Consider the following 23326-nt stretch of genomic DNA (forward strand, 5'->3'; position numbering starts at 1 on the left):
TACCTAGTACCGGTACTTGATATCTGATTTAGTTCTTGAGAAGTAGGCTATTTATAGTGAGAAACATTTATTTATATTCCTGAGCTTTTGGGACATTTATTTTTGTGTATTTATTGGTGATTTTGGGGGGGGGGGAAATAGTTTTTGATCATTCTAAAAACTGAAATACCATCCACCTTCATTGTTTATTTTGTGTCAGGAATTATTTTGATTTTTTGTGCCCCACTTGTCAGTCTTTAAAATACTGTGGTCATTTCAGGTAAATATGCCAACAATCCAGCATGTTGCATCGCTCAACTCAGAGAACTCCAGAACCCATAGAATTAGAATGAATGAATATTCACAACAGGTCATTCTAGTGAATGTACATATCGTGGTTTTTATAGACAAGAGTCATAAGCATATGTTATTTTTTTTTACTAATGAATGAATAACATGACAAATATTACCTACAAAATACATACACTTTAATCAGCTAACAAAATATTTTTACAATATCAAACATATTTATGATGAAATCCTCCTAAAAACAGAGAGAGCAATAAATTAACATAAATACCCAAACTTTATTTTATTATTATTTACAATAAATATAATGCCAATGTTCCTTTACACCCAGTAGGTGTATAGTAGTATAAACAGTGCTTAAATGGCGAACAACACCATTTCCTATGACTTATAATGAAATGGTATGTCCTCTTTCTGATTCCTAAAATCAGGAACATAAAATCAGTCACATTCTGAGAGAAAATCCATACTGTATATATCTAGGCTTTGTAAAACATACAGGACATCTGCCATACTGCTTGAGGAGTGCACAGTCACAATAATCAAAAGAACTAACACAAAGTTTTTTCTTACTGTTTTCATCCATCTGATACAGACTCTTGGATAATAGTTCTGTCAGTGAAATTCCACTCTAAAGTTTCCGGAACCCTCTGTTGCGTGTGTCCCGAAGGAGATGAGAGGTAGCCTAGTCTCATTCTCAAGCAGTTGTGAGAAGACGGCCCCAGGCTTTGCTCCGGTCGTTTCTTTACTGAAGGTCAGGTTAAATCCTGTGACAGAGGCTACAGGCAGCCACATTCATCCACAACCATATCCTCGTGATGGCGAAGCAGCATTTCTCCATTCTCATAATACAGCATGCTTAGAGGACTCATCTTGGTGGGGGCGCAGCACGCCGAGGGAACACGCTCAGCATGGTAGTGTTTTAGGAGACTCTAGAGGGAAAAAAGCGTCAAGAAGCAAAAAATGGCCAAACAACTTCAAACAGGTATGAAGCATTGCTATAGTATCTAGCAATGGTAACATAATCAATGAGCTTTGTACCGTTAAGATACATTTGAAAACAGTATATTCTATGACACATTTTGGTAAATCCTGTAGAAACACATTGAAACGTACCTGCATGTAAGCATGATTTGTTGGGTTCAAATCTTCTCCCAAAGGACTTGGACAGATCCCCTCACATCGATAGGCATTATACATCTTTGGGAAGACGATCCAGGACCCCCAGCCTATCTGATTGAAGTCTACATGCATATCAACTCTTCCACAGAGAGACGGGTCAATCTTATTGTTTCCGCTGGACACCTCTGGACCTCTCATGTCCGGTGGATCCTCCTGGCCTGAGTGGACCCTTTTTTTCTTGTGTCTCTTCGGCCTGCGGATCTTCTGGGGCTCGGTGGTGGACAGGAACTTGGACTGTTCGGCCGTGTGGAGGAGGCTAGCCTTGGCCTGGGAGCCCTCCTCTGACCCTGTATGAGAGAATACAACCAGCAAGGCTCTGTTGTTCACACACTGACTCTGCTGCGTTGTAGACCCAGCCAACTGGACAGGGTTCTGCTGTGTTGTAGACCCAGCCAACTGGACAGGGTTCTGCTGTGTTGTAGACCCAGACAACTGGACAGGGTTCTGCTGTGTTGTAGAGCCAGCCAACTGGACAGGGTTCTGCTGTGTTGTAGACCCAGCCAACTGGACAGGGTTCTGCTGTGTTGTAGACCCAGCCAACTGGACAGGGTTCTGCTGTGTTTCAGACCCAACCAACTGGACAGGGTTCTGCTGTGTTGTAGACCCAGACAACGGTACAGGGGTCTGTTGTGTTTCAGACCCAGACAAATGGACAGGGTTCTGCTGTGTTTCAGACCCAGCCAACTGGACAGGGTTCTGCTGTGTTGTAGACCCAGACAACTGGACAGGGTTCTGCTGTGTTGTAGACCCAGCCAACTGGACAGGGTTCTGCTGTGTTGTAGACCCAGCCAACTGGACAGGGTTCTGCTGTGTTTCAGACCCAGACAACTGGACAGGGTTCTGCTGTGTTGTAGAGCCAGCCAACTGGACAGGGTTCTGCTGTGTTGTAGACCCAGCCAACTGGACAGGGTTCTGTTGTGTTTCAGACCCAGACAACTGGACAGGGTTCTGCTGTGTTGTAGACCCAGCCAACTGGACAGGGTTCTGCTGTGTTGTAGACCCAGCCAACTGGACAGGGTTCTGCTGTGTTGTAGACCCAGCCAACTGGACAGGGTTGGGGAAGAACACATCTCTCTTTGTCTTGTCTGGTGATCTCCTCTTCACTGAGCTCCTGGAAACGTGTTCCTGGCCGAGCCAGTTCAACAGCGGACCAGTGAGGTTGTACACCTTCCAGTGCTGAGAGGAGTTAATCACAGAGGAGACAGAGAGATATCCCACCAGCTGGTGTTCCTGGCAGATCCCCTGTGTCTGCCTGCACGGGTAGTCGTGGTGATGGTAAATCTCCACGGTAATGTTGGAAGCCCTCGTCGCCCGGGGAAACCTGAACCTGAGCTCCGCTGCTTGGATCCGGTCGTCGGCCAATAAGGTGGTCAGGTCAAAGGTTGCAGTCCAGCGTCGGGGTCTGTGAAATAAACCTATTGGAAAGAAGAAACTTTTTTTTTTTAAACCACAGATTTTTCAACATTTGTACTGACTACTTTGAACATTATCATCTGGTCTGGTCTCATGGCAACTACATACCTCACATACATGTCTTTAGACAAACATACAACATACAAACATGTTAAGTACTTTAAGATTAGGCCTATATAGAAATATAATCAAATATTTGTTTTTCTGTCACCCATCTTTTTCAAGCCCTTTAAAGGTAAAATAGATTATAATAATTAATGTTAATTGTTTTTACTTGTAAAAAAAAAAAAGTAGCTTTTAAACAACCATAGAGCTCATGAATATACTATTAATTTAGGAGGAATACACAAGTTCTATTCAATCCTGGACAGCAATTTAGGCAGAATATTTTGCATATTGGTTCTGGTTTACATCTATGTAGTCTGAATGAGACATGCTTGTATTCTAAAAACAATATTGTTTTAATATTTTTAAAGAAATACAACTTTAGATCTAGGTAAAGCATGTTTTGCAAATAGAAATTCCAACCATGTTTTTCAATGTAACTAGGCAACTAGCTCGTGGATGAATCTACCATCGGCTGGGGTCAACATCAACATGTGTGAACTAGGACATGAATTGTGATGCAAAGAAGAACGCGACATTGGAGGTGTGGTACATAATTCATCAAGAAGATTAAAGACTATTGTACTATTGTCCAAATATAATGTATTGTTGCTATTGATCGTCTATTTGTTGATTAAAGGTACTGTACCAAAACATCTACATTCCTTTATGGGTCTGTTTTGCTCAGATCTGAGGGATGGGGAAATAAAACTATGAAGATTAAGGATAACACAACGACAACGACAGGAGGACGAGGCTAGGCCTAATCCACTCAAAGTAAACACCGGATCGAAACCAATCATTTAACAACGTTCTTAGCTCGGCTTCCGCATATCCTCCATTCAAACAAATAGGTAACAACTATGACACCTAGCAGTGATGTTAAATTAGATGTAGTGGTGTTGGGAGCGGAGCGGTCCGTGGAACATATAGGCTACATGTTGTTAAAATCCCGCTTTGGACCGGGATGTGGGTCTAGGTCATCACACTAATCTAATCAAGTGAAGTGTGAAAGGAACTGAGGGGACTTGTTGATTTGAGTTAACAACAGATTTGAATAGGCATGTCTGGCAACATTTCTAATCAACATCTCCCATTTAAAGAAAAAAAAAAAGAGGTTTGCTTTGAGAATTAGGCTGAAAAACCAGCCTTTTCACACGCTGATCCTTGTACGGTTATTCAGGCCGACAAAATGAATGTGGATTGGAGCGCTTTCAGATCGTCTGGCGGAGAGATTTGACAGCCACCGTGGTGCGTAAACATAGCAAGAAAATGATCTCTTAACTTTTTTTGAAGAATATAAATAATGCAAAACAAAGTTTAATTTACTATGCTTAGAGTAGGCTAGGTAATAAGCCATAAACTATTATAAAAGGCCCTAAACAGGATATTTATTATTATTTTCATCTGTGTTGAACTAAATTCGGGCAGGCAGTATAGGCTATATGTCAAGAATGTAGCCTATATGCCCTACTAAACGAATGAATAAATATGCCTATAGGCTAAAGGTATACTTTTAAAAAAAACACATCTTACTTTTTGCCATCACACTCTTGACTGTGTCTGCTTGTTTTGTGATGGTCTTCTCCATTACGTCTATAGGCCGAGTGAGATTTGACTTGTAATTCCGGTAAAGGTGCATCATATACTTCGGCGCCAGGTGATGGTATCCAGGTGGACGGTGGTCTATAGCAAAGCGTCGTGATTTTCCGTGATAAACTCCATCTCTAGATTTGTGAATTCCTTGAGTCAGCAGTATGAGCAGAGAGGCATGTATCGCTACACCTAGAACGCATAATGAACGCATGCTGGTCAAATTGGATGACAGATTCCTCTGTGGGTTAGAGGTAAGCTTGGCTTTTATACCCCTCCCGCACCACGCATATTTAACAAGTAGCCGCGAACATTAAAGGAAATTGACATGCGTCTTCAAGGCTTGTGGCAAGGCAGGTCATCATCCATTGACTTGTTAATGAGATGCCCAAGATGACTGGATGACGGGTGTTTAGAACGACCAGTGAGCCAAAGTTCCCTATAGCACCTTTCTCATCAATAGCTCTTTCAAATGTCACCTTGTTTTATTAGCCTTCAGCTACGTTCCATATGAAATATATTAATTCCAATCAATCAGTTAGGCTATAGATTAGGGTTAAGGGTTTTAGTTTGATAAACCTATACATTATGCTTCCTGTAACGAAGAGCAAGCTGGTTATGACAATAGATTACTATTCATTCTATGGACATAAGCCTATATAGTCTTTCTCACATATGTTTTTCATAGTATATCTGGGGCGTATCCACCAAGCATCTCAGAGTTATGAGTGCTGATATAGAATCGGGGCCCGTATCCACAAAGCATCTCAGAGATATGAGTTCTGATATAGAATCGGGGCCTGTATCCACAAAGCATCTCAGAGATATGAGTGCTGATATAGAATCGGGGCCTGTATCCACAAAGCCTCTCGGAGTTATGAGTTCTGATCTAGAATCTGTCTATATAATCTTATTCATTATGATTTAAAAGGAAAAACATTAGGTCATTTCTCTTTCTCTTCAGTTTAGGCATGTAGACTTTTTTAATAGGCTCGAGGGGCAATGTTAGTGTAATACCATTAATAGCATGATATCAATAGGCCTCTGTGGACAAATACAATTCTATGTTTTCAGAGATGTGCTGTCTTTTTGTGTTTTATTATAGACTATTATAAATAATGCGCTCTGTGTCTCGGCGTGAAAAGAACAGTGGATTGAACGCTCAACGGACAAAAACCATTCCTCTTAGTGCGCATGCCCAGCCTCTGCTTTTATTCAGATAGTGGAAATCCTTTCCTCCGAAAATCTGCGAGAAAGGACCGTATAGGTAGACAAATACGTGGAAGAAACTATCCCTGAAATAAAACACAAACCGCAGCTTTGCATCACTTTTCCTACGTTTATTGAAACATCCGACTAATGAGTGATTTTTGGAGCATACACGGTTCTTCCGAGTGAAATGGTGAGTACATTTTACAGTCCTGTCTCATTTCCCGTGTCCACGCGCACATTGGTAGGCTAAACTGTAAAAACATCGGTATTCGAGTTTGTGTTTATGTAGATACGTTAGCCAAATGTTAAGTGTGTGTGCTCATGTCGGTACGCGCGGTCAGTGCACGACCACGTTGCAACATTGCATCAAACAAAATCAAATGTGGTATAAAGTTGCAGTTTGTGGCATGTGGTTGGCTTGGCCGCCCTCTATGCCTCCTCCAGTCTCCATCGATAGGCTGTTGTATGTCGACCCAGTCATGTTTGATGTAGCCCCGAAATTGTTTAAATTGTTCCAGTAAACTTGTTTGAAGTGACAATCTATCATTCATTGCGGCTGGCGGGTGGAATTCATGTGATACAGATGGGGACGATGTTCATTGGCTAATAGGTGTGTAATATTCAAATGATAACTCTTCGGTAGACTAAATGATTATTGGCGCTTTTACACTTTCAGTAGAACTGTTCAGGTGTTTAACACCTCTTAGGTCCGTTACTGTGCTACAAATACAACAGTTCAGTATTTTGCGATTAGTTTGTTAGACTAAGTTTATGTAAATAGAGCAGGTGATTTGGACGGCAATTTAAATGTCCTTTACGTTTGATGTCCCATTTAAACCCCCCCATTTAAACCTAATAGAGTGATTTGCCAAGCTCTCGAATTAGGCACGTCAACTAAAGCAAGATCTTGTTTAATGTCCGTTACTCTGCAAAGACACAGAAACTAGGCGCTACATTTTTTAATCTTGTCAAACTCAAAATTAAAAGTGATTAAGAAGATCAATCAAGCCATTACAAAATATCGATACTGTTGTTGACACAGCCCTGCTCCTCCCCTTCCTTTAATCACAAAATAAAGGAGCCACATAGAGAGAGAAATAGAAATGGCGTCTTTCTGTAGGCACTAACTCCGCCATGGTTCTTTGGACAAAGCCTATGGGGAAAATTTAATGGCGTTTTTGGCCGAAAATAAGGTCTGTGGTAAACACAGGCTTAGGAGATCTCCTACTCTGTTTTAAATATGAGATCATCTTCATCAGCTAACGTCACTTTTAGTGAATTTTGAAAAATGTATGTAATTTATATTTAAAAACCCCCACAAAGGCTTCATAATTAAAATGTCATGTTAACTGACTGATTATCTCATAGAACAAAACCTATACAATCTCCTAAACCTTTGTTAACCTCAGAACTTAATTTCAGCGTTTATTCCAAAAACCTTTTCTTTCCCCATAAATATTTCCCATAGGGATGGCTGAACGAACCAGACGTAACTCATTTCCGGATTTTACGACTACAAGCTGTCGACCTCTATTGACCAGACAAAACAAAACGCTAGCCAAGTTGGACTTGACTTGGTAATCAAGAGACTATTCCCCAGGCTTCCTCCCTGATGGAACCCTATTCCCAATATACTGAGTAGACAAAACATTAGGAACTCCAATGCTTTCCATGACACAGACTGACCAGGTGAATCCAGGTGAAAGCTATGATCCCTTATTGATGTCACTTGTTATATCCACTTCAATCAGCGTAGATGAACGAGAGGAGACAAGTTAAATCATTATTTTTAAGCCTGGAGAACATTGTGTGTGCCATTCAGGGGGTGAATGGGCAAGATAAAAATGTAAGTGCCTTTGAACGGGGTACGGTAGTAGGTGCCAGGCACACCGGTTCGAGTGGGCCAAGAACTGCAACGCTGCTTAGTTTTTCACGCTCAACAGTTTCCTGTGTGTATCAAGAATGGTCCACCACCCAAAGGACATCCAGCCAACTTGACACGACTGTGGGAAGCATTGGAGTCAACGTGGGCCAGCATCCCTGTGGATGCCCCAACGAATTGAGGCTGTTCTGAGGGCAAAAGGAGTGCAACTCAAAATTAGGACAGTGTTCCTAATGTTTTGTAAACTCAGTGTGTGTGTGTGTATATAGTGCACTGTGCACTACTTTTGACCAGAGCCCTGGTCAAGAGTAGTGCACTATATAGGGAATAGGGTGCCATTTGAACCTAGTGTTCCTCTGTGTACTGGTACACGAACAGACATTTGATGCACTTAAGGGTCATCTAATCTCCAATGATTTTTAAAAGCACATAATGTATTCCCTGCCATCAATCACATTTCATTGTAGATGCTTTGTTGTGGCACCTTGTTGAAGATGTCATTATTAAGGGGAAGTAGGTGACTCATCGCAGGTGCTTCAAATGATTCCATGTGGTTGTGGTTCTATAGTCAAGCTCTGTCTTGTATAAGAATATGGTGTTAAGTAATACTATACATTTATGCCATTTTAGCAGATGATTTTGCCCTGAGAAAAAGTAGGTTAGTTCTCTCCTGATGTTTTCTGTATCATTTTTATTTATTTTAGGGCTGTCTCCGAATAAAAAAAATAAAAATATTGTACTCGACCGATAGTTGATTGGTCGAAATGTGCATTCGGAAAGTATTCAGACCCCTCAACTTTTTCCACATTCTGTTACGTTACAGCCTTATTCTAAAATGGATTAAATCGTTTTTTTCAATCTACACACAATACCCCATAATGACAAAGCAAAAACAGGTTTTTAGGATTTTTTTGCAATAAATTTATAAAAAAACAACAACTGAAATATCACATTTGCATAAGTATTCAGACCCTTTACTTAGTCCTTTTGTTGAAGCACCTTTGGCAGCGATTACAGCCTTGAATCTTCTTGGGTATGACGCTACAAGCTTGGCACACCTGTATTTGGGGAGTTTCTCCCATTCTTCTCTGCAGATACTCTCAAGCTCTGTCAGGTTGGATGGGGAGCGTTTCTGCACAGTTATTTTCAGGTCTCTCCAGAGATGTTCGATCGGGTTCAAGTCCGGGCTCTGGCTGTGCCACTCAAGGACATTCAGAGACTTGTTCCGAAGCCACTCCTGCATTGTCTTGTCTGTGTGCTTAGGGTCGTTGTCCTGTTGGAAGGTCAACCTTCGCCCCAGTCTGTGGTCCTGAGCGCTCTGGAACAGGTTTTCATCAAGGATCTCTCTGTACTTTGCTCTGTTCATCTTTCCCTCAATCCTGACTAGTCTCTCAGTCCCTGCAGCTGAAAAACATCCCCAAAAGCATGATGCTGCCACCACCATGCTTCACCTTAGGGATGGTGGCAGGTTTCCTCCAGACGTGACGCTTGGCATTCAGGCCAAAGAGTTCAATCTTGGTTTCATCAGACCAGAGAATCTTGTTTCTTGTGGTCTGAGAGTTCTTTACGTGCCTTTTGGCAAACTCAAAGCGGGCTGTCGTGTGCCTTTTACTGAGGAGTGGAAGAATCTTGGTGTTTCCAAACTTTTTCCATTTAAGAATAATGGAGGTCACTATGTTCTTGGGGACCTTCAATGCTGCAGAAATGTTTTGGTACCCTTCCCCAGATCTGTGCCTCGACACAATCCTGTCTCAGAGCTCTACAGACAATTCCTTCGACCTCATGGCTTGGTTTTTGACTGACATGCACTGTCAACTGTCGTACCTTTTATATAGACAGGTGTGTGCCTTTCCAAATCATGTCCAATCAATTGAATTTACCACAGGTGGACTCCAATTAAGTTGTAGAAAATCAATGGAAACAGAATGCACCCAAGCTCAATTTTGAGTCTCATAGCAAAGGGTCTGAAAGTAAGGTATTTCTGTTTTTTCTGTTTTATAAATTTGCAAAAAATGTCTAAACCTGTTTTTGCTTTGTCATTATGGGGTATTGTGTGTAGGTAGATTACATAAAAAAATATACATTTTAGAATAATGCTGTAACGTAACAGTGTAGAAAAAGTCAAGGGGTCTGAATACTTTCCAAAAGCACTGTATATAGACAGGTTGTGTCTGAATAAAGTAAACTACATATTCACAGCTTGTCTGATGCTTTAAGCACACCGTTTGATTAAATAATAGACACACAAATGACTGAAGAAAGAGCCCGATGGTCACACTGTGTTAAAAAATGACAGCGAGTGCCTGTGACTGGCGCACGTTGGCTCGCTCTCCTCCCTACTGCAGCGAAAAGCACAGCAAATGACTGAAAAGTTATCTTACCAAAATCCCTAATTTCTTTAGGCAAAACATTCCCTATTCCCTCAACCTTTGATCTCTTTATGTGAAACAAGTAGGCATTTCTTGCATGTGACCAATAGGACCTGACCTAGAGCCCATCATAATCACATTAATACATTTGGTTATAACAAACTCCCAACACAGTATCACATGATAGCAAAATGGATGCGGAGGACGTTATAAATAAATAGAAACTCGAAGCGGGCGACTGTTTAGTGACTGCTCAGGAGGGGAAGAGGAAGTCAGATCTGCTGAAGACATTTGATTTAGATAAAGACTTTATTACAGCAGACTGAAAACAGTGGCATGCATTTGTGAATTGTGGTTTAAATTGTTTAGGCTAATTATTCAAAGCTCCCTTTTTTGTTATTTAATTCCCCTCCCCAAAAATGCTTGATTGTGTGACGGCATGAACAAATGAATGATTGATACAATAGCCTATATATTAAAATATATGCCGAAGTAAGTTACGGTATTCAGACTAAACAGGACACGCTCTTAGGCCTACAGCTCGATGGTGGTTATACAAGGCTGCTATACAAAGGCTACTAATGATAATGACGTTACTTATTATTATAATGATGATCATAATAATTATAATAACAATAATAATAATAATAATAACAATAAGAAGGAGATGGGGTGGCAGGTAGCCTGGCGGCAGGCAGCCTAGTGGTTAGAGCATTGGACCAGTAACCAAAAGGTTGCAAGATCAAATCCCCCGAACTGACAAGGTAAAAATCTGTCGTTCTGCCCCTGAACAAGGCAGTTAACCCACTGTTCCTAGGCCGTCATGGAAAATAATAATTTGTTCTTAACTGACTTGCCTAGTTAAATAATAATGAAAAAAAAAATAACAGGTGCTGTTCGATTACAATATTTTTTGTCTGCCTGTTTGGAACAGTGTAAACAACACTAAATACATTCTAAGTAATACTAGTCTGTTCTAACAATGTTTTGTTGTTGTAAAGCCTTTATTATAGCGTTTAAAAACAGCCGAATCTGTGAACTTGCTTTATCTGATATTTTGCCGTTGCGTGAGGCTTGATGCTCACGGAATCAGTAGTCTATTAAACAAACACTCAAACAGGCAACAGAAGCACTATCTGAATTATTTATGTAGATATATATGGATGATTTATACAGTTAGGCTATTGATTATAGACCTAATTAACTTGGTTTTCTTAGACAATTAGGCTAAGGCAAGGGCTGTTTCCTCATCTCTGCTGCTGCTGCCTCCGCTAAATGTCTTTACTTACCATTCCTCAGCCCTAATGTCTTTACTTATCATTCCTCAGCCCTAATGTCCTTACTTATCATTCCTCAGCCCTAATGTCTTTACTTATCATTCCTCAGCCCTAATGTCTTTACTTATCATTCCTCAGCCCTAATGTCTTTACTTATCATTCCTCAGCCCTAATGTCTTTACTTATCATTCCTCAGCCCTAATGTCTTTACTTATCATTCCTCAGCCCTAATGTCTTTACTTATCATTCCTCAGCCCTAATGTCTTTACTTATCATTCCTCAGCCCTAATGTCTTTACTTATCATTCCTCAGCCCTAATGTCTTTACTCATCATTCCTCAGCCCTAATGTCTTTACTTATCATTCCTCAGCCCTAATGTCTTTACTTATCATTCCTCAGAACTAATGTCTTTACTTATCATTCCTCAGCCCTAATGTCTTTACTTATCATTCCTCAGCCCTAATGTCTTTACTCATCATTCCTCAGCCCTAATGTCTTTACTTATCATTCCTCAGCTCTAATGTCTTTACTTATCATTCCTCAGCCCTAATGTCTTTACTTATCATTCCTCAGCCCTAATGTCTTTACTTATCATTCCTCAGCCCTAATGTCTTTACTTATCATTCCTCAGCCCTAATGTCTTTACTTATCATTCCTCAGCCCTAATGTCTTTACTTATCATTCCTCAGAACTAATGTCTTTACTTATCATTCCTCAGCCCTAATGTCTTTACTTATCATTCCTCAGCCCTAATGTCTTTACTTATCATTCCTCAGCCCTAATGTCTTTACTCATCATTCCTCAGCCCTAATGTCTTTACTCATCATTCCTCAGCCCTAATGTCTTTACTCATCATTCCTCAGCCCTAATGTCTTTACTTACCATTCCTCAGCCCTAATGTCTTTACTTATCATTCCTCAGAACTAATGTCTTTACTTATCATTCCTCAGCCCTAATGTCTTTACTTACCATTCCTCAGCCCTAATGTCTTTACTTATCATTCCTCAGCCCTAATGTCTTTACTTACCATTCCTCAGCCCTAATGTATTTACTTATCATTCCTCAGCCCTAATGTCTTTACTTACCATTCCTCAGCCCTAATGTCTTTACTTATCATTCCTCAGCCCTAATGTCTTTACTTATCATTCCTCAGCCCTAATGTCTTTACTTACCATTCCTCAGCCCTAATGTCTTTACTTATCATTCCTCAGCCCTAATGTCTTTACTTATCATTCCTCCACCCTAATGTCTTTACTTATTTACTCACCATTCTGGAAAAATGTTTTTATGTCCAAGCCAAGGTAGTGCAATGGTGGTTTCTGCCACTAGGTGGCGCACCATTAGCTTTGAGTGGATGACTAGAGTGTTTTTAAATGTTCTAGCCTACATTATCTGACATACTTACAACATATATTTCCAACCTCTTTGTCTCAGGGGACGTTACACTAGAGACATCCTGCCAGTTTGTTCTGACCCGCCCGCCCTCTCTATTTTCTTTTTCTTCCTGTTTCTTTTCTCAGCATATTGTCCTCCATCTATTCCAGAGCAGCTCTGCTCTATTCTCTTTATTTATTTCACCTTTATTTAACCAGGTAGGTTAGTTGAGAACAAGTTCTCATTTACAACTGCGACCTGGCCAAGATAAAGCATAGCAATTCGACACATACAACAACACAGAGTTACATATGGAATAAACAAAACATAGTCAATAATACAGTAGAACTAAAGAAAACAAAGTCTATATACAGTGTGTGCAAATGAGGTGAGATAAGGGAGTTAAGGCAATAAATAGGCCATGGTGGCGAAGTAATTACAATATAGCAATTACACACTGGAATGGTAGATGTGCAGAAGATGAATGTGCAAGTAGAGATACTGGGGTGCAAAGGAGCAAGATAAATAAATAAATACAGTATGGGGATGAGGTAGGTAGATAGATGGGCTGTTTACAGATGGGCTATGTACAGGTGCAGTGACCTGTGAGCTGCTCTGACAGCTGGCGCTTAAAGTTAGTGAGGGAGATATGACCCTCCAGCTTCAGAGATTTTTGCAGTTCGTTCCAGTCATTGGCAGCAGAGAACTGGAAGGAAAGACGACCAAAGGAGGAATTGGCTTTGGGGGTGACCAGTGAGATATACCTGCTGGGGCGCGTGCTACGAGCGGGTGCTGCTATGGTGACCAGTGAGCTGAGATAAGGCGGGGCTTTACCTAGCAGAGACTTGTAGATAACCTGTAGCCAGTGGGTTTGGCGACGAGTATGAAGCGAGGGCCAACCAACGAGAGCATACAGGTCGCAATGGTGGGTAGTGTATGGGGCTTTGGTGACAAAACGGATGGCACTGTGATAGACTGCATCCAGTTTGTTGAGTAGAGTGTTGGAGGCTATTTTATAGATGACATCACCGAAGTCGAGGATCAGTAGGATGGTCAGTTTTACGAGGGTATGTTTGGCAGCATGAGTGAAGGATGCTTTGCTGCGATATAGGAAGCCGATTCTAGATTTAATTTTGGATTGGAGATGCTTAATGTGAGTCTGGAAGGAGAGTTTACAGTCTAACCAGACACCTAGGTATTTGTAGTTGTCCACGTATACTCAAGAACCTTGAGCGTGGCTGAGGTGCACCCATGACCAGCTCTGAAACCAGATTGCATAGCGGAGAAGGTACGGTGGGATTCGAAATGGTCGGTAATCTGTTTGTTAACTTGGCTTTCGAAGACCTTAGAAAGACAGGGTAGGATAGATATAGGTCTGTAGCAGTTTGGGTCTAGAGTGTCTCCCCATTTGAAGAGGGGGATGACCGTGGCAGCTTTCCAATCTTTGGGAATCTCAGACGATACGAAAGAGAGGTTGAACAGGCTAGTAATAGGGGTTGCAACAATTTCGGCAGATAATTTTAGAAAGAGAGGGTCCAGATTGTCTAGCCCGGCTGATTTGTAGGGGTCCAGATTTTGCAGCTCTTTCAGAACATCAGCTATCTAGATTTGGGTGAAGGAGAAAAGGTGGGGGCTTTGGCGGATTGCTGTGGGGGTGCCGGGCAGTTGACCGGGGTAGTGGTAGCCAGGTGGAAAGCATGGCCAGCCGTAGAAAAATGCTTATTGAAATTCTCAATTATAATGGATTTATCGATGGTGACAGTGTTTCCTAGCCTCAGTGCAGTGGGCAGCTGGGAGGAGGTGCTCTTATTCTCCATGGACTTTACAGTGTCCCAGAACTTTTTGTAGTTAGTACTACAACATGCAAATTTCTGTTTGAAAAAGCTAGCCTTAGCTTTCCTAACTGCCTGTGTATATCAGTTCCTAACTTCCCTGAAAAGTTGCATATCACAGGATGTTTTTGTGCTGGTCAAGGGCAGACAGGTCTGGAGTGAACCAAGGGCTATATCTATTCCTAGTTCTATATTTTTTGAACGGGGCATGCTTATTTAAGATGGTGAGGAAGGCACTTTTAAAGAATAGCCAGGCATCCTCAACTGACGGGATGAGGTCAATGTCATTCCAGGATACCCCGGCCAGGTCGATTAGAAAGGCCTGCTCGCAGAAGTGTTTTAGGGAGCGTTTGACAGTGATGAGGGGTGGTCGTTTGAACGCAAACCCATTACGGATGCAGGCAATGAGGCAGTGATCGCTGAGATCTTGATTGAAACAGCAGAGGTGTATTTGGAGGGCGAGTTAGTTAGGATGATATCTATGAGGGTGCCCGTGTTTACGGATTTGGAGTTGTACCTGGTAGGTTCATTGATAATTTGTGTGAGATTGAGGGCATCAAGCTTAGATTGTAGGATGGCCGGGGTGTTAAGCATGTCCCAGTTTAGGTCACCTAGCAGCATGAGCTCAGAAGATAGATGGGGGGCAATCAATTCACATATGGTGTCCAGGGCACAGCTGGGGGCAGAGGGTGGTCTATAGCAAGCGGCAACGGTGAGAGACTTGTTTCTGGAAAGGTGCATTTTCAGAAGTAGAAGCTCGAATTGTTTTGGTACAGACCTGGATAGTAAGACAGAACTCTGCAGGCTATCTTTGCAGTAGATTGAAACACCGCCCCCTTTGGCAGTTCTACCTTGGCGGAAAATGTTATAGTTAGGGATGGAGATTTCAGGGTTTTTGGTGGTCTTCCTAAGACAGGATTCAGACACGGCTAAGACATCCGGGTTGGCAGAATGTGCTAAAGCAGTGAGTAAAACAAACTTAGGGAGTAGGCTTCTAATGTCAACATGCATGAAACCAAGGCTTTTACGGTAACAAATGAGAGCACCTGGGGAGTAGGAGTGGAGCTAGGCACTGCAGGACCTGGATTAACCTCTACATCACCAGAGGAACAGAGGAGAAGTAGGATAAGTGTACGGCTAAATGCGATACGAACTGGCCGTCTGGCACGTTTGGAACAGACAGTAAAAGGAGTAAATATTCTCTCCAAATAAATCAAATAGTGTGTAAGTGTATTGATCTTCTGCTCTACTTTGAGGCTGTGAAGCAGAACCGTGTTCTCTGTCAGCCTTCTCCCTGTCTGGAACTCTTTTATTTACATTCTTGTCTGGAGAAGGGGTCTTTGCATAGTTCTGTCTAGGTTGTAGACAGAGTACACTATAAACACAGGTGTCAGCGCTGTGCCACTGGGGAGAATGAACTGAGAGTCCCTGTGTGGAAAAGGAAGGAGAGATGGAGGGAGGGATTCATTGTGTTACATTATAGAAGGATGTTGGACATGGGGATATGGGTTAGAAGGATATTGGCCAGGGCAGGATGTCGGGAACTTGGAACTTAGATAGGGGACGTTACCCTGATCCTTCTGGTTTTGACTGGTGAAACAGCTTAGTGGAGAGGATGCTGCTCTGTCCCGTCATGGAACATGTGCCGTAACGGTTCTCTCACCTCTCACTTCTGCTCCTTTTCTCTTCTGTAGAGAGATGAATATCGGAGGCAGTCGTGGTTTGACATGCTGGCCTCAGTGGACCGAGTCCACTTTCCATGAGAGCTGCAGAGCTTAATGACAACAGTCATTGTAATAACTCAAGGACTGTGTAACAATATGCTAACTAAGGTGGTTAATGTAATGACAGTGTTACTACACACTAGGGCAGGGTGGTTAATGTAATGACAGTGTTACTACACACTAGGGCAGGGTGGTTAATGTAATGACAGTGTTACTACACACTAGGGCAGGGTAGTTAATGTAATGACAGTGTTACTACACACTAGGGCAGGGTGGTTAATGTAATGACAGTGTTACTACACACTAGGGCAGGGTGGTTAATGTAATGACAGTGTTACTACACACTAGGGCAGGGTAGTTAATGTAATGACAGTGTTACTACACACTAGGGCAGGGTAGTTAATGTAATGACAGTGTTACTACACACTAGGGCAGGGTGGTTAATGTAATGACAGTGTTACTACACACTAGGGCAGGGTAGTTAATGTAATGACAGTGTTACTAAACACTAGGGCAGGGTGGTTAATGTAATGACAGTGTTACTACACACTAGGGCAGGGTGGTTAATGTAATGACAGTGTTACTACACACTAGGGCAGGGTAGTTAATGTAATGACAGTGTTACTACACACTAGGGCAGGGTAGTTAATGTAATGACAGTGTTACTACACACTAGGGCAGGGTGGTTAATGTAATGACAGTGTTACTACACACTAGGGCAGGGTGGTTAATGTAATGACAGTGTTACTACACACTAGGGCAGGGTGGTTAATGTAATGACAGTGTTACTACACACTAGGGCAGGGTAGTTAATGTAATGACAGTGTTACTACACACTAGGGCAGGGTAGTTAATGTAATGACAGTGTTACTACACACTAGGGCAGGGTGGTTAATGTAATGACAGTGTTACTACACACTAGGGCAGGGTGGTTAATGTAATGACAGTGTTACTACACACTAGGGCAGGGTGGTTAATGTAATGACAGTGTTACTACACACTAGGGCAGGGTGGTTAATGTAATGACAGTGTTACTACACACTAGGGCAGGGTAGTTAATGTAATGCCACTGTTACTACACACTAGGGCATGGTAGTTAATGTAATGACAGTGTTACTACACGCTAGGGCAGGGTGGTTAATGTAATGACATTGTTACTACACACTAGGGCAGGGTGGTTAATGTAATGACATTGTTACTACACACTAGGGCAGGGTAGTTAATGTAATGACAGTGTTACTACACACTAGGGCAGGGTAGTTAATGTAATGACAGTGTTACTACACACTAGGGCAGGGTGGTTAATGTAATGACAGTGTTACTACACGCTAGGGCAGGGTAGTTAATGTAATGACAGTGTTACTACACGCTAGGGCAGGGTAGTTAATGTAATGACAGTGTTACTACACGCTAGGGCAGGGTGGTTAATGACAGTGTTACTACACGCTAAGGCAGGGTAGTTAATGTAATGACAGTGTTACTACACACTAGGGCAGGGTGGTTAATGTAATGACATTGTTACTACACGCTAGGGCAGGGTAGTTAATGTAATGACAGTGTTACTACACACTAGGGCAGGGTAGTTAATGTAATGACAGTGTTACTACACACTAGGGCAGGGTAGTTAATGTAATGACAGTGTTACTACACACTAGGGCAGGGTGGTTAATGTAATGACAGTGTTACTACACACTAGGGCAGGGTAGTTAATGTAATGACAGTGTTACTACACACTAGGGCAGGGTGGTTAATGTAATGACAGTGTTACTACACGCTAGGGCAGGGTAGTTAATGTAATGACAGTGTTACTACACGCTAGGGCAGGGTAGTTAATGTAATGACAGTGTTACTACACACTAGGGCAGGGTGGTTAATGTAATGACATTGTTACTACACGCTAGGGCAGGGTAGTTAATGTAATGACAGTGTTACTACACACTAGGGCAGGGTAGTTAATGTAATGACATTGTTACTACACACTAGGGCAGGGTGGTTAATGTAATGACAGTGTTACTACACGCTAGGGCAGGGTAGTTAATTTAATGACAGTGTTACTACACGCTAGGGCAGGGTGGTTAATGACAGTGTTACTACACGCTAGGGCAGGGTAGTTAATGTAATGACATTGTTACTACACACTAGGGCAGGGTGGTTAATGTAATGACATTGTTACTACACGCTAGGGCAGGGTAGTTAATGTAATGACAGTGTTACTACACACTAGGGCAGGGTAGTTAATGTAATGACAGTGTTACTACACACTAGGGCAGGGTAGTTAATGTAATGACAGTGTTACTACACGCTAGGGCAGGGTAGTTAATGTAATGACAGTGTTACTACACACTAGGGCAGGGTGGTTAATGTAATGACATTGTTACTACACACTAGGGCAGGGTAGTTAATGTAATGACAGTTTTACTACACGCTAGGGCAGGGTAGTTAATGTAATGACAGTGTTACTACACGCTAGGGCAGGGTGGTTAATGACAGTGTTACTACACGCTAGGGCAGGGTAGTTAATGTAATGACAGTGTTACTACACACTAGGGCAGGGTAGTTAATGTAATGACAGTGTTACTACACGCTAGGGCAGGGTGGTAATGTAATGACAGTGTTACTACACACTAGGGCAGGGTGGTTAATGTAATGACAGTGTTACTACACACTAGGGCAGGGTAGTTAATGTAATGACAGTGTTACTACACGCTAGGGCAGGGTGGTTAATGTAATGACAGTGTTACTACACACTAGGGCAGGGTAGTTAATGTAATGACAGTGTTACTACACGCTAGGGCAGGGTGGTTAATGACAGTGTTACTACACACTAGGGCAGGGTGGTTAATGTAATGACAGTGTTACTACACACTAGGGCAGGGTGGTTAATGTAATGACAGTGTTACTACACACTAGGGCAGGGTGGTTAATGTAATGACAGTGTTACTACACGCTAGGGCAGGGTGGTTAATGACAGTGTTACTACACACTAGGGCAGGGTGGTTAATGTAATGACAGTGTTACTACACGCTAGGGCAGGGTGGTTAATGACAGTGTTACTACACGCTAGGGCAGGGTAGTTAATGTAATGGCAGTGTTACTACACACTAGGGCAGGGTAGTTAATGTAATGACAGTGTTACTACACACTAGGGCAGGGTAGTTAATGACAGTGTTACTACACCCTAGGGCAGGGTAGTTAATGTAATGACAGTGTTACTACACGCTAGGGCAGGGTGGTTAATGACAGTGTTACTACACGCTAGGGCAGGGTGGTTAATGACAGTGTTACTACACGCTAGGGCAGGGTGGTTAATGACAGTGTTACTACACGCTAGGGCAGGGTGGTTAATGTAATGACAGTGTTACTACACGCTAGGGCAGGGTGGTTAATGACAGTGTTACTACACGCTAGGGCAGGGTGGTTAATGTAATGACAGTGTTACTACTAGAGGTCGACCGATTAATCGGAATGGACGATTAATTAGGGCCGATTTCAAGTTTTCATAACAATCGGAAATCGGTAATTTTGGACGCCGATTTTGCCTATTATTATATACAGTGGGGAGAACAAGTATTTGATACACTGCTGATTTTGCAGGTTTTCCTACTTACAAAGCATGTAGAGGTCTGTAATTTGTATCATAGGTACACTTCAACTGTGAGAGACGGAATCTAAAACAAAAATCCAGAAAATCACATTGTATGATTTTTAAGTAATTAATTTGCATTTTATTGCATGACATAAGTATTTGATACATCAGAAAAGCAGAACTTAATATTTCGTACAGAAACCTTTGTTTGCAATTACAGAGATCATAAGTTTCCTGTAGTTCTTGACCAGGTTTGCACACACTGCAGCAGGGATTTTGGCCCACTCCTCCATACAGACCATCTCCAGATCCTTCAGGTTTCGGGGCTGTCGCTGGGCAATACGGACTTTCAGCTCCCTCCAGGGATTTTCTATTGGGTTCAGGTCTGACGGGCCTATAGTGGAGCAGGTTGAATGCTTCAAGTTCCTCGTTGTCCACATCACTAAGGACCTATCATGGTCCAAACACACCAACACAGTCGTGAAGAGGGCCCCCTCAGGAGGCTGAAAAGATTTGGTATGGGCCCTCAGATCCTCAAAAAGTTACTTTTACAATTACTTCAACTTAGGGCTGGGCAGACCGGTTTGGGTTTTTACTTTCCCTTTTATAATGGTGTTTGAATGTTTGGTTTGATGTGATACACCGTGTGTAACGTCCATTTTTATAGTTTACTCCGCTACTTGAGTCATCCCTCCCCTCCCCCCCTTCCCCTCCCCTCTCTCTCTCTCTCCATGCTGCTTTCCACACAGACCTAGTCCCGCCCCCCGTCACTCAAGGAGCGCATTTGTTGTTGCTTGATCAGAGACACTTTCGTTCAGTCTGCATGGTCAGTGCAGCACATGCAACAATGTTGATGACAACGATGTTGTTTCCACTTTGATCTTAATATAAATCCACAAGCGTTCTATAATTACAATATTAGTTTGTGTTTCTTACATCTGCGTACAGCTAGTTTGTATTTTCTTAGCAAGTTAAGCTAAACCGCGTTAGCCACTAATGCTAATCGCTAGTTTCTTTCTTCTAAATCAAAGAGGAATAGATGAAGCAGGAATATGTTGGCTATATAAATAAAGATTTAATGAAGCCAAAGATTATAGGGTCCCCTAGGAAACACTGAACATCACTTTGGTTCCTACCCTGTCACAATAACTCGTTCATGGCTTTTTCATTCGTTGTCATGTCAAACAACACTGTATTTAAAGTGCCCACTATTATTTATATTCTAAATATAGAATTATAATAAACATTATATTTCTATGATTCCAAAAGTTCACCTAAGGGTTTTGATCTAAATCGTAATTGCAACATTTGGTTAAAAATAAGGCCTAGTATTTTTCTCCATATCGTGGCCGTGTGGAAATGATCTCAAATGAGTGCAGGAAAGACATAAATTGATGGAAATGCAGGAACTAATTTGAGGTTGAAGTTGAATTGAACAGTATAAACCAATCAGAATGGAGAAAGACCCATTGAAATTAATTTAGAATATATGTGTTGCCACCCTAGGGTCACGCACTACTCATAAAGCAAATGTAGAACTTTTATTAATCAAAAACATAAGATACCGTCATACCGTCCAAAATGTGAAAATTACCATATGATATTTTGGCCATATCGCCCAGCCGTACCTCAACTACCTCGTACCTCTGCACATTGACTCGTTACTGGTCCTCCTTGTATATAGACTCATTATTATAATACTACAGGGGTACTGGTACTACTTGTATATAGTCTCATTATTATAATACTACAGAGGTACTGGTACTCCTTGTATATAGACTCATTATAATATTACAGGAGTACTGGTGCTCCTTGTATATAGCCTCATTATTATAATACTACAGGGGTACTGGTCCTCCTTGTATATAGTCTCATTATTATAATACTACAGGGGTACTGGTACTCCTTGTATATAGTCTCATTATTATAATACTACAGGGGTACTGGTACTCCTTGTATATAGTCTCATTATTATAATACTACAGGGGTACTGGTACTACTTGTATATAGCCTCATTATTATAATACTACAGGGGTACTGGTACTCCTTGTATATAGCCTCATTATTATAATACTACAGGGGTACTGGTACTACTTGTATATAGTCTCATTATTATAATACTACAGGGGTACTGGTACTCCTTGTATATAGTCTCATTATTATAATACTACAGGGGTACTGGTACTCCTTGTATATAGTCTCATTATTATAATACTACAGGGATACTGGTGCTCCTTGTATATAGCCTCATTATTATAATACTACAGGGGTACTGGTACTCCTTGTATATAGCCTCATTATTGTTATTTTATTGTGTTACTATTTCCTTTTGTATTTTTTACTAATTTCTCTTGCTTTTAAACTCTGATTTGTTGGGAAAGGGCTTGTCAGTAAGCATTTCAATATTAGATTTGACGTCATCACATATCCTTTCTTGATTGAGCTACACTTCCTGCTCCTCCACCTTTGTGCGTGTGTGTGAGGACTAGAGATGACACGATGTGTTAGTACTACCACCACATCCTCCAGTCAGAACACACAGACACACATCCCTGTGTATACAGCTCAACCTGCAGCAGATGTGTTACTACTACTACCACTACATCGCAGATGTGTTAGTACTACCACCACATCCTCCAGTCAGAACACACAGACACACAGCCCTGTGTATACAGCTCAACCTGCAGCAGATGTGTTAGTACTACTACCACTACATCCTCCAGTCAGAACACACAGACACACAGCCCTGTGTATACAGCTCAACCTGCAGCAGATGTGTTACTACTACTACCACATCCTCCAGTCAGAACACACAGACACACAGCCCTGTGTATACAGCAGATGTTCTATGCCTGCTGTTCCTATTATCTCAGCTGGAAGTCTATTTGCCCTCTGAGATGAAATGACATCGTACGTTAATTGCTAATGAATGAAGTAATTAGTACGTGGCACTACATTACGCGATAGCAACAACGTGCTGGTTACCTCTCAGCTGGGTGCTGTGATTACCCATCTCCCTAGGGTGCTGTGTGTCTGTGTAGTTCTGCAGAATACGGTGAGGGTGACGTTTGGAAACGTTGGGACTGATAAACCATGTTGGGAACATAGATTGCAGTGTGCTTGGTCTCTTTTTACCATTTGATGGATTTATTTTTATTTTTACCACAGACGTCATTTGAGTTCAGCTCATGTGTTTGAGACTGCATGGAGGCTCTGTCCTGTCTTTGCTGTCTGTCTGTGCTGTCTGTCTGTGCTGTCTGTCTTTGCTGTCTGTCCTGTCTTTGCTGTCTGTCTGTGCTGTCTGTCTGTCTGTCTGTCTGTCTGTCTGTCTGTCTGTCTGTCTGTCTGTCTGTCTGTCTGTCTGTCTGTCTGTCTGTCTGTCTGTCTGTGCTGTGCTGTCTCTCTGTGCTGTCTGTCTGTCGTTGTGTAGAAGGCATGCTGTCTGTCTGTTGTTGTGTAGAAGGCATGCTGTCTGTCTGTCGTTGTGTA

At 41.8% G+C, this 23326-nt stretch overlaps 2 protein-coding genes across 2 annotated transcripts in view; one reads left to right on the top strand and one right to left on the bottom strand.

The window, feature by feature from the left end:
- Nucleotides 1-4: 4 nt before the first annotated feature.
- On the bottom strand, nucleotides 5-4805 carry ndr2 (nodal-related 2). Its single transcript, XM_071394595.1, has 3 exons — nucleotides 4525-4805; nucleotides 1405-2885; nucleotides 5-1220 (listed from the first exon to the last, which is right to left on the bottom strand). The coding sequence occupies exons 1-3, from the start codon at nucleotides 4793-4795 to the stop codon at nucleotides 1068-1070; spliced, it is 1905 nt and encodes a 634-aa protein (XP_071250696.1). The 5' UTR covers nucleotides 4796-4805; the 3' UTR covers nucleotides 5-1067.
- Nucleotides 4806-5772: 967 nt separating this feature from the next.
- The window catches only part of pald1a (phosphatase domain containing paladin 1a), a 204696-nt gene continuing 187142 nt past the window's right edge, over nucleotides 5773-23326 (top strand). Inside the window, exon 1 of the mRNA XM_071394597.1 lies at nucleotides 5773-5983. The gene's annotated coding sequence lies outside the window, so the exon portion shown is untranslated. The remainder of the gene's footprint in view (nucleotides 5984-23326) is intronic.

The sequence above is a fragment of the Salvelinus alpinus genome, chromosome 3 (genome assembly GCF_045679555.1).
Source record: "Salvelinus alpinus chromosome 3, SLU_Salpinus.1, whole genome shotgun sequence".
Classification (NCBI taxonomy): domain Eukaryota; kingdom Metazoa; phylum Chordata; class Actinopteri; order Salmoniformes; family Salmonidae; genus Salvelinus; species Salvelinus alpinus.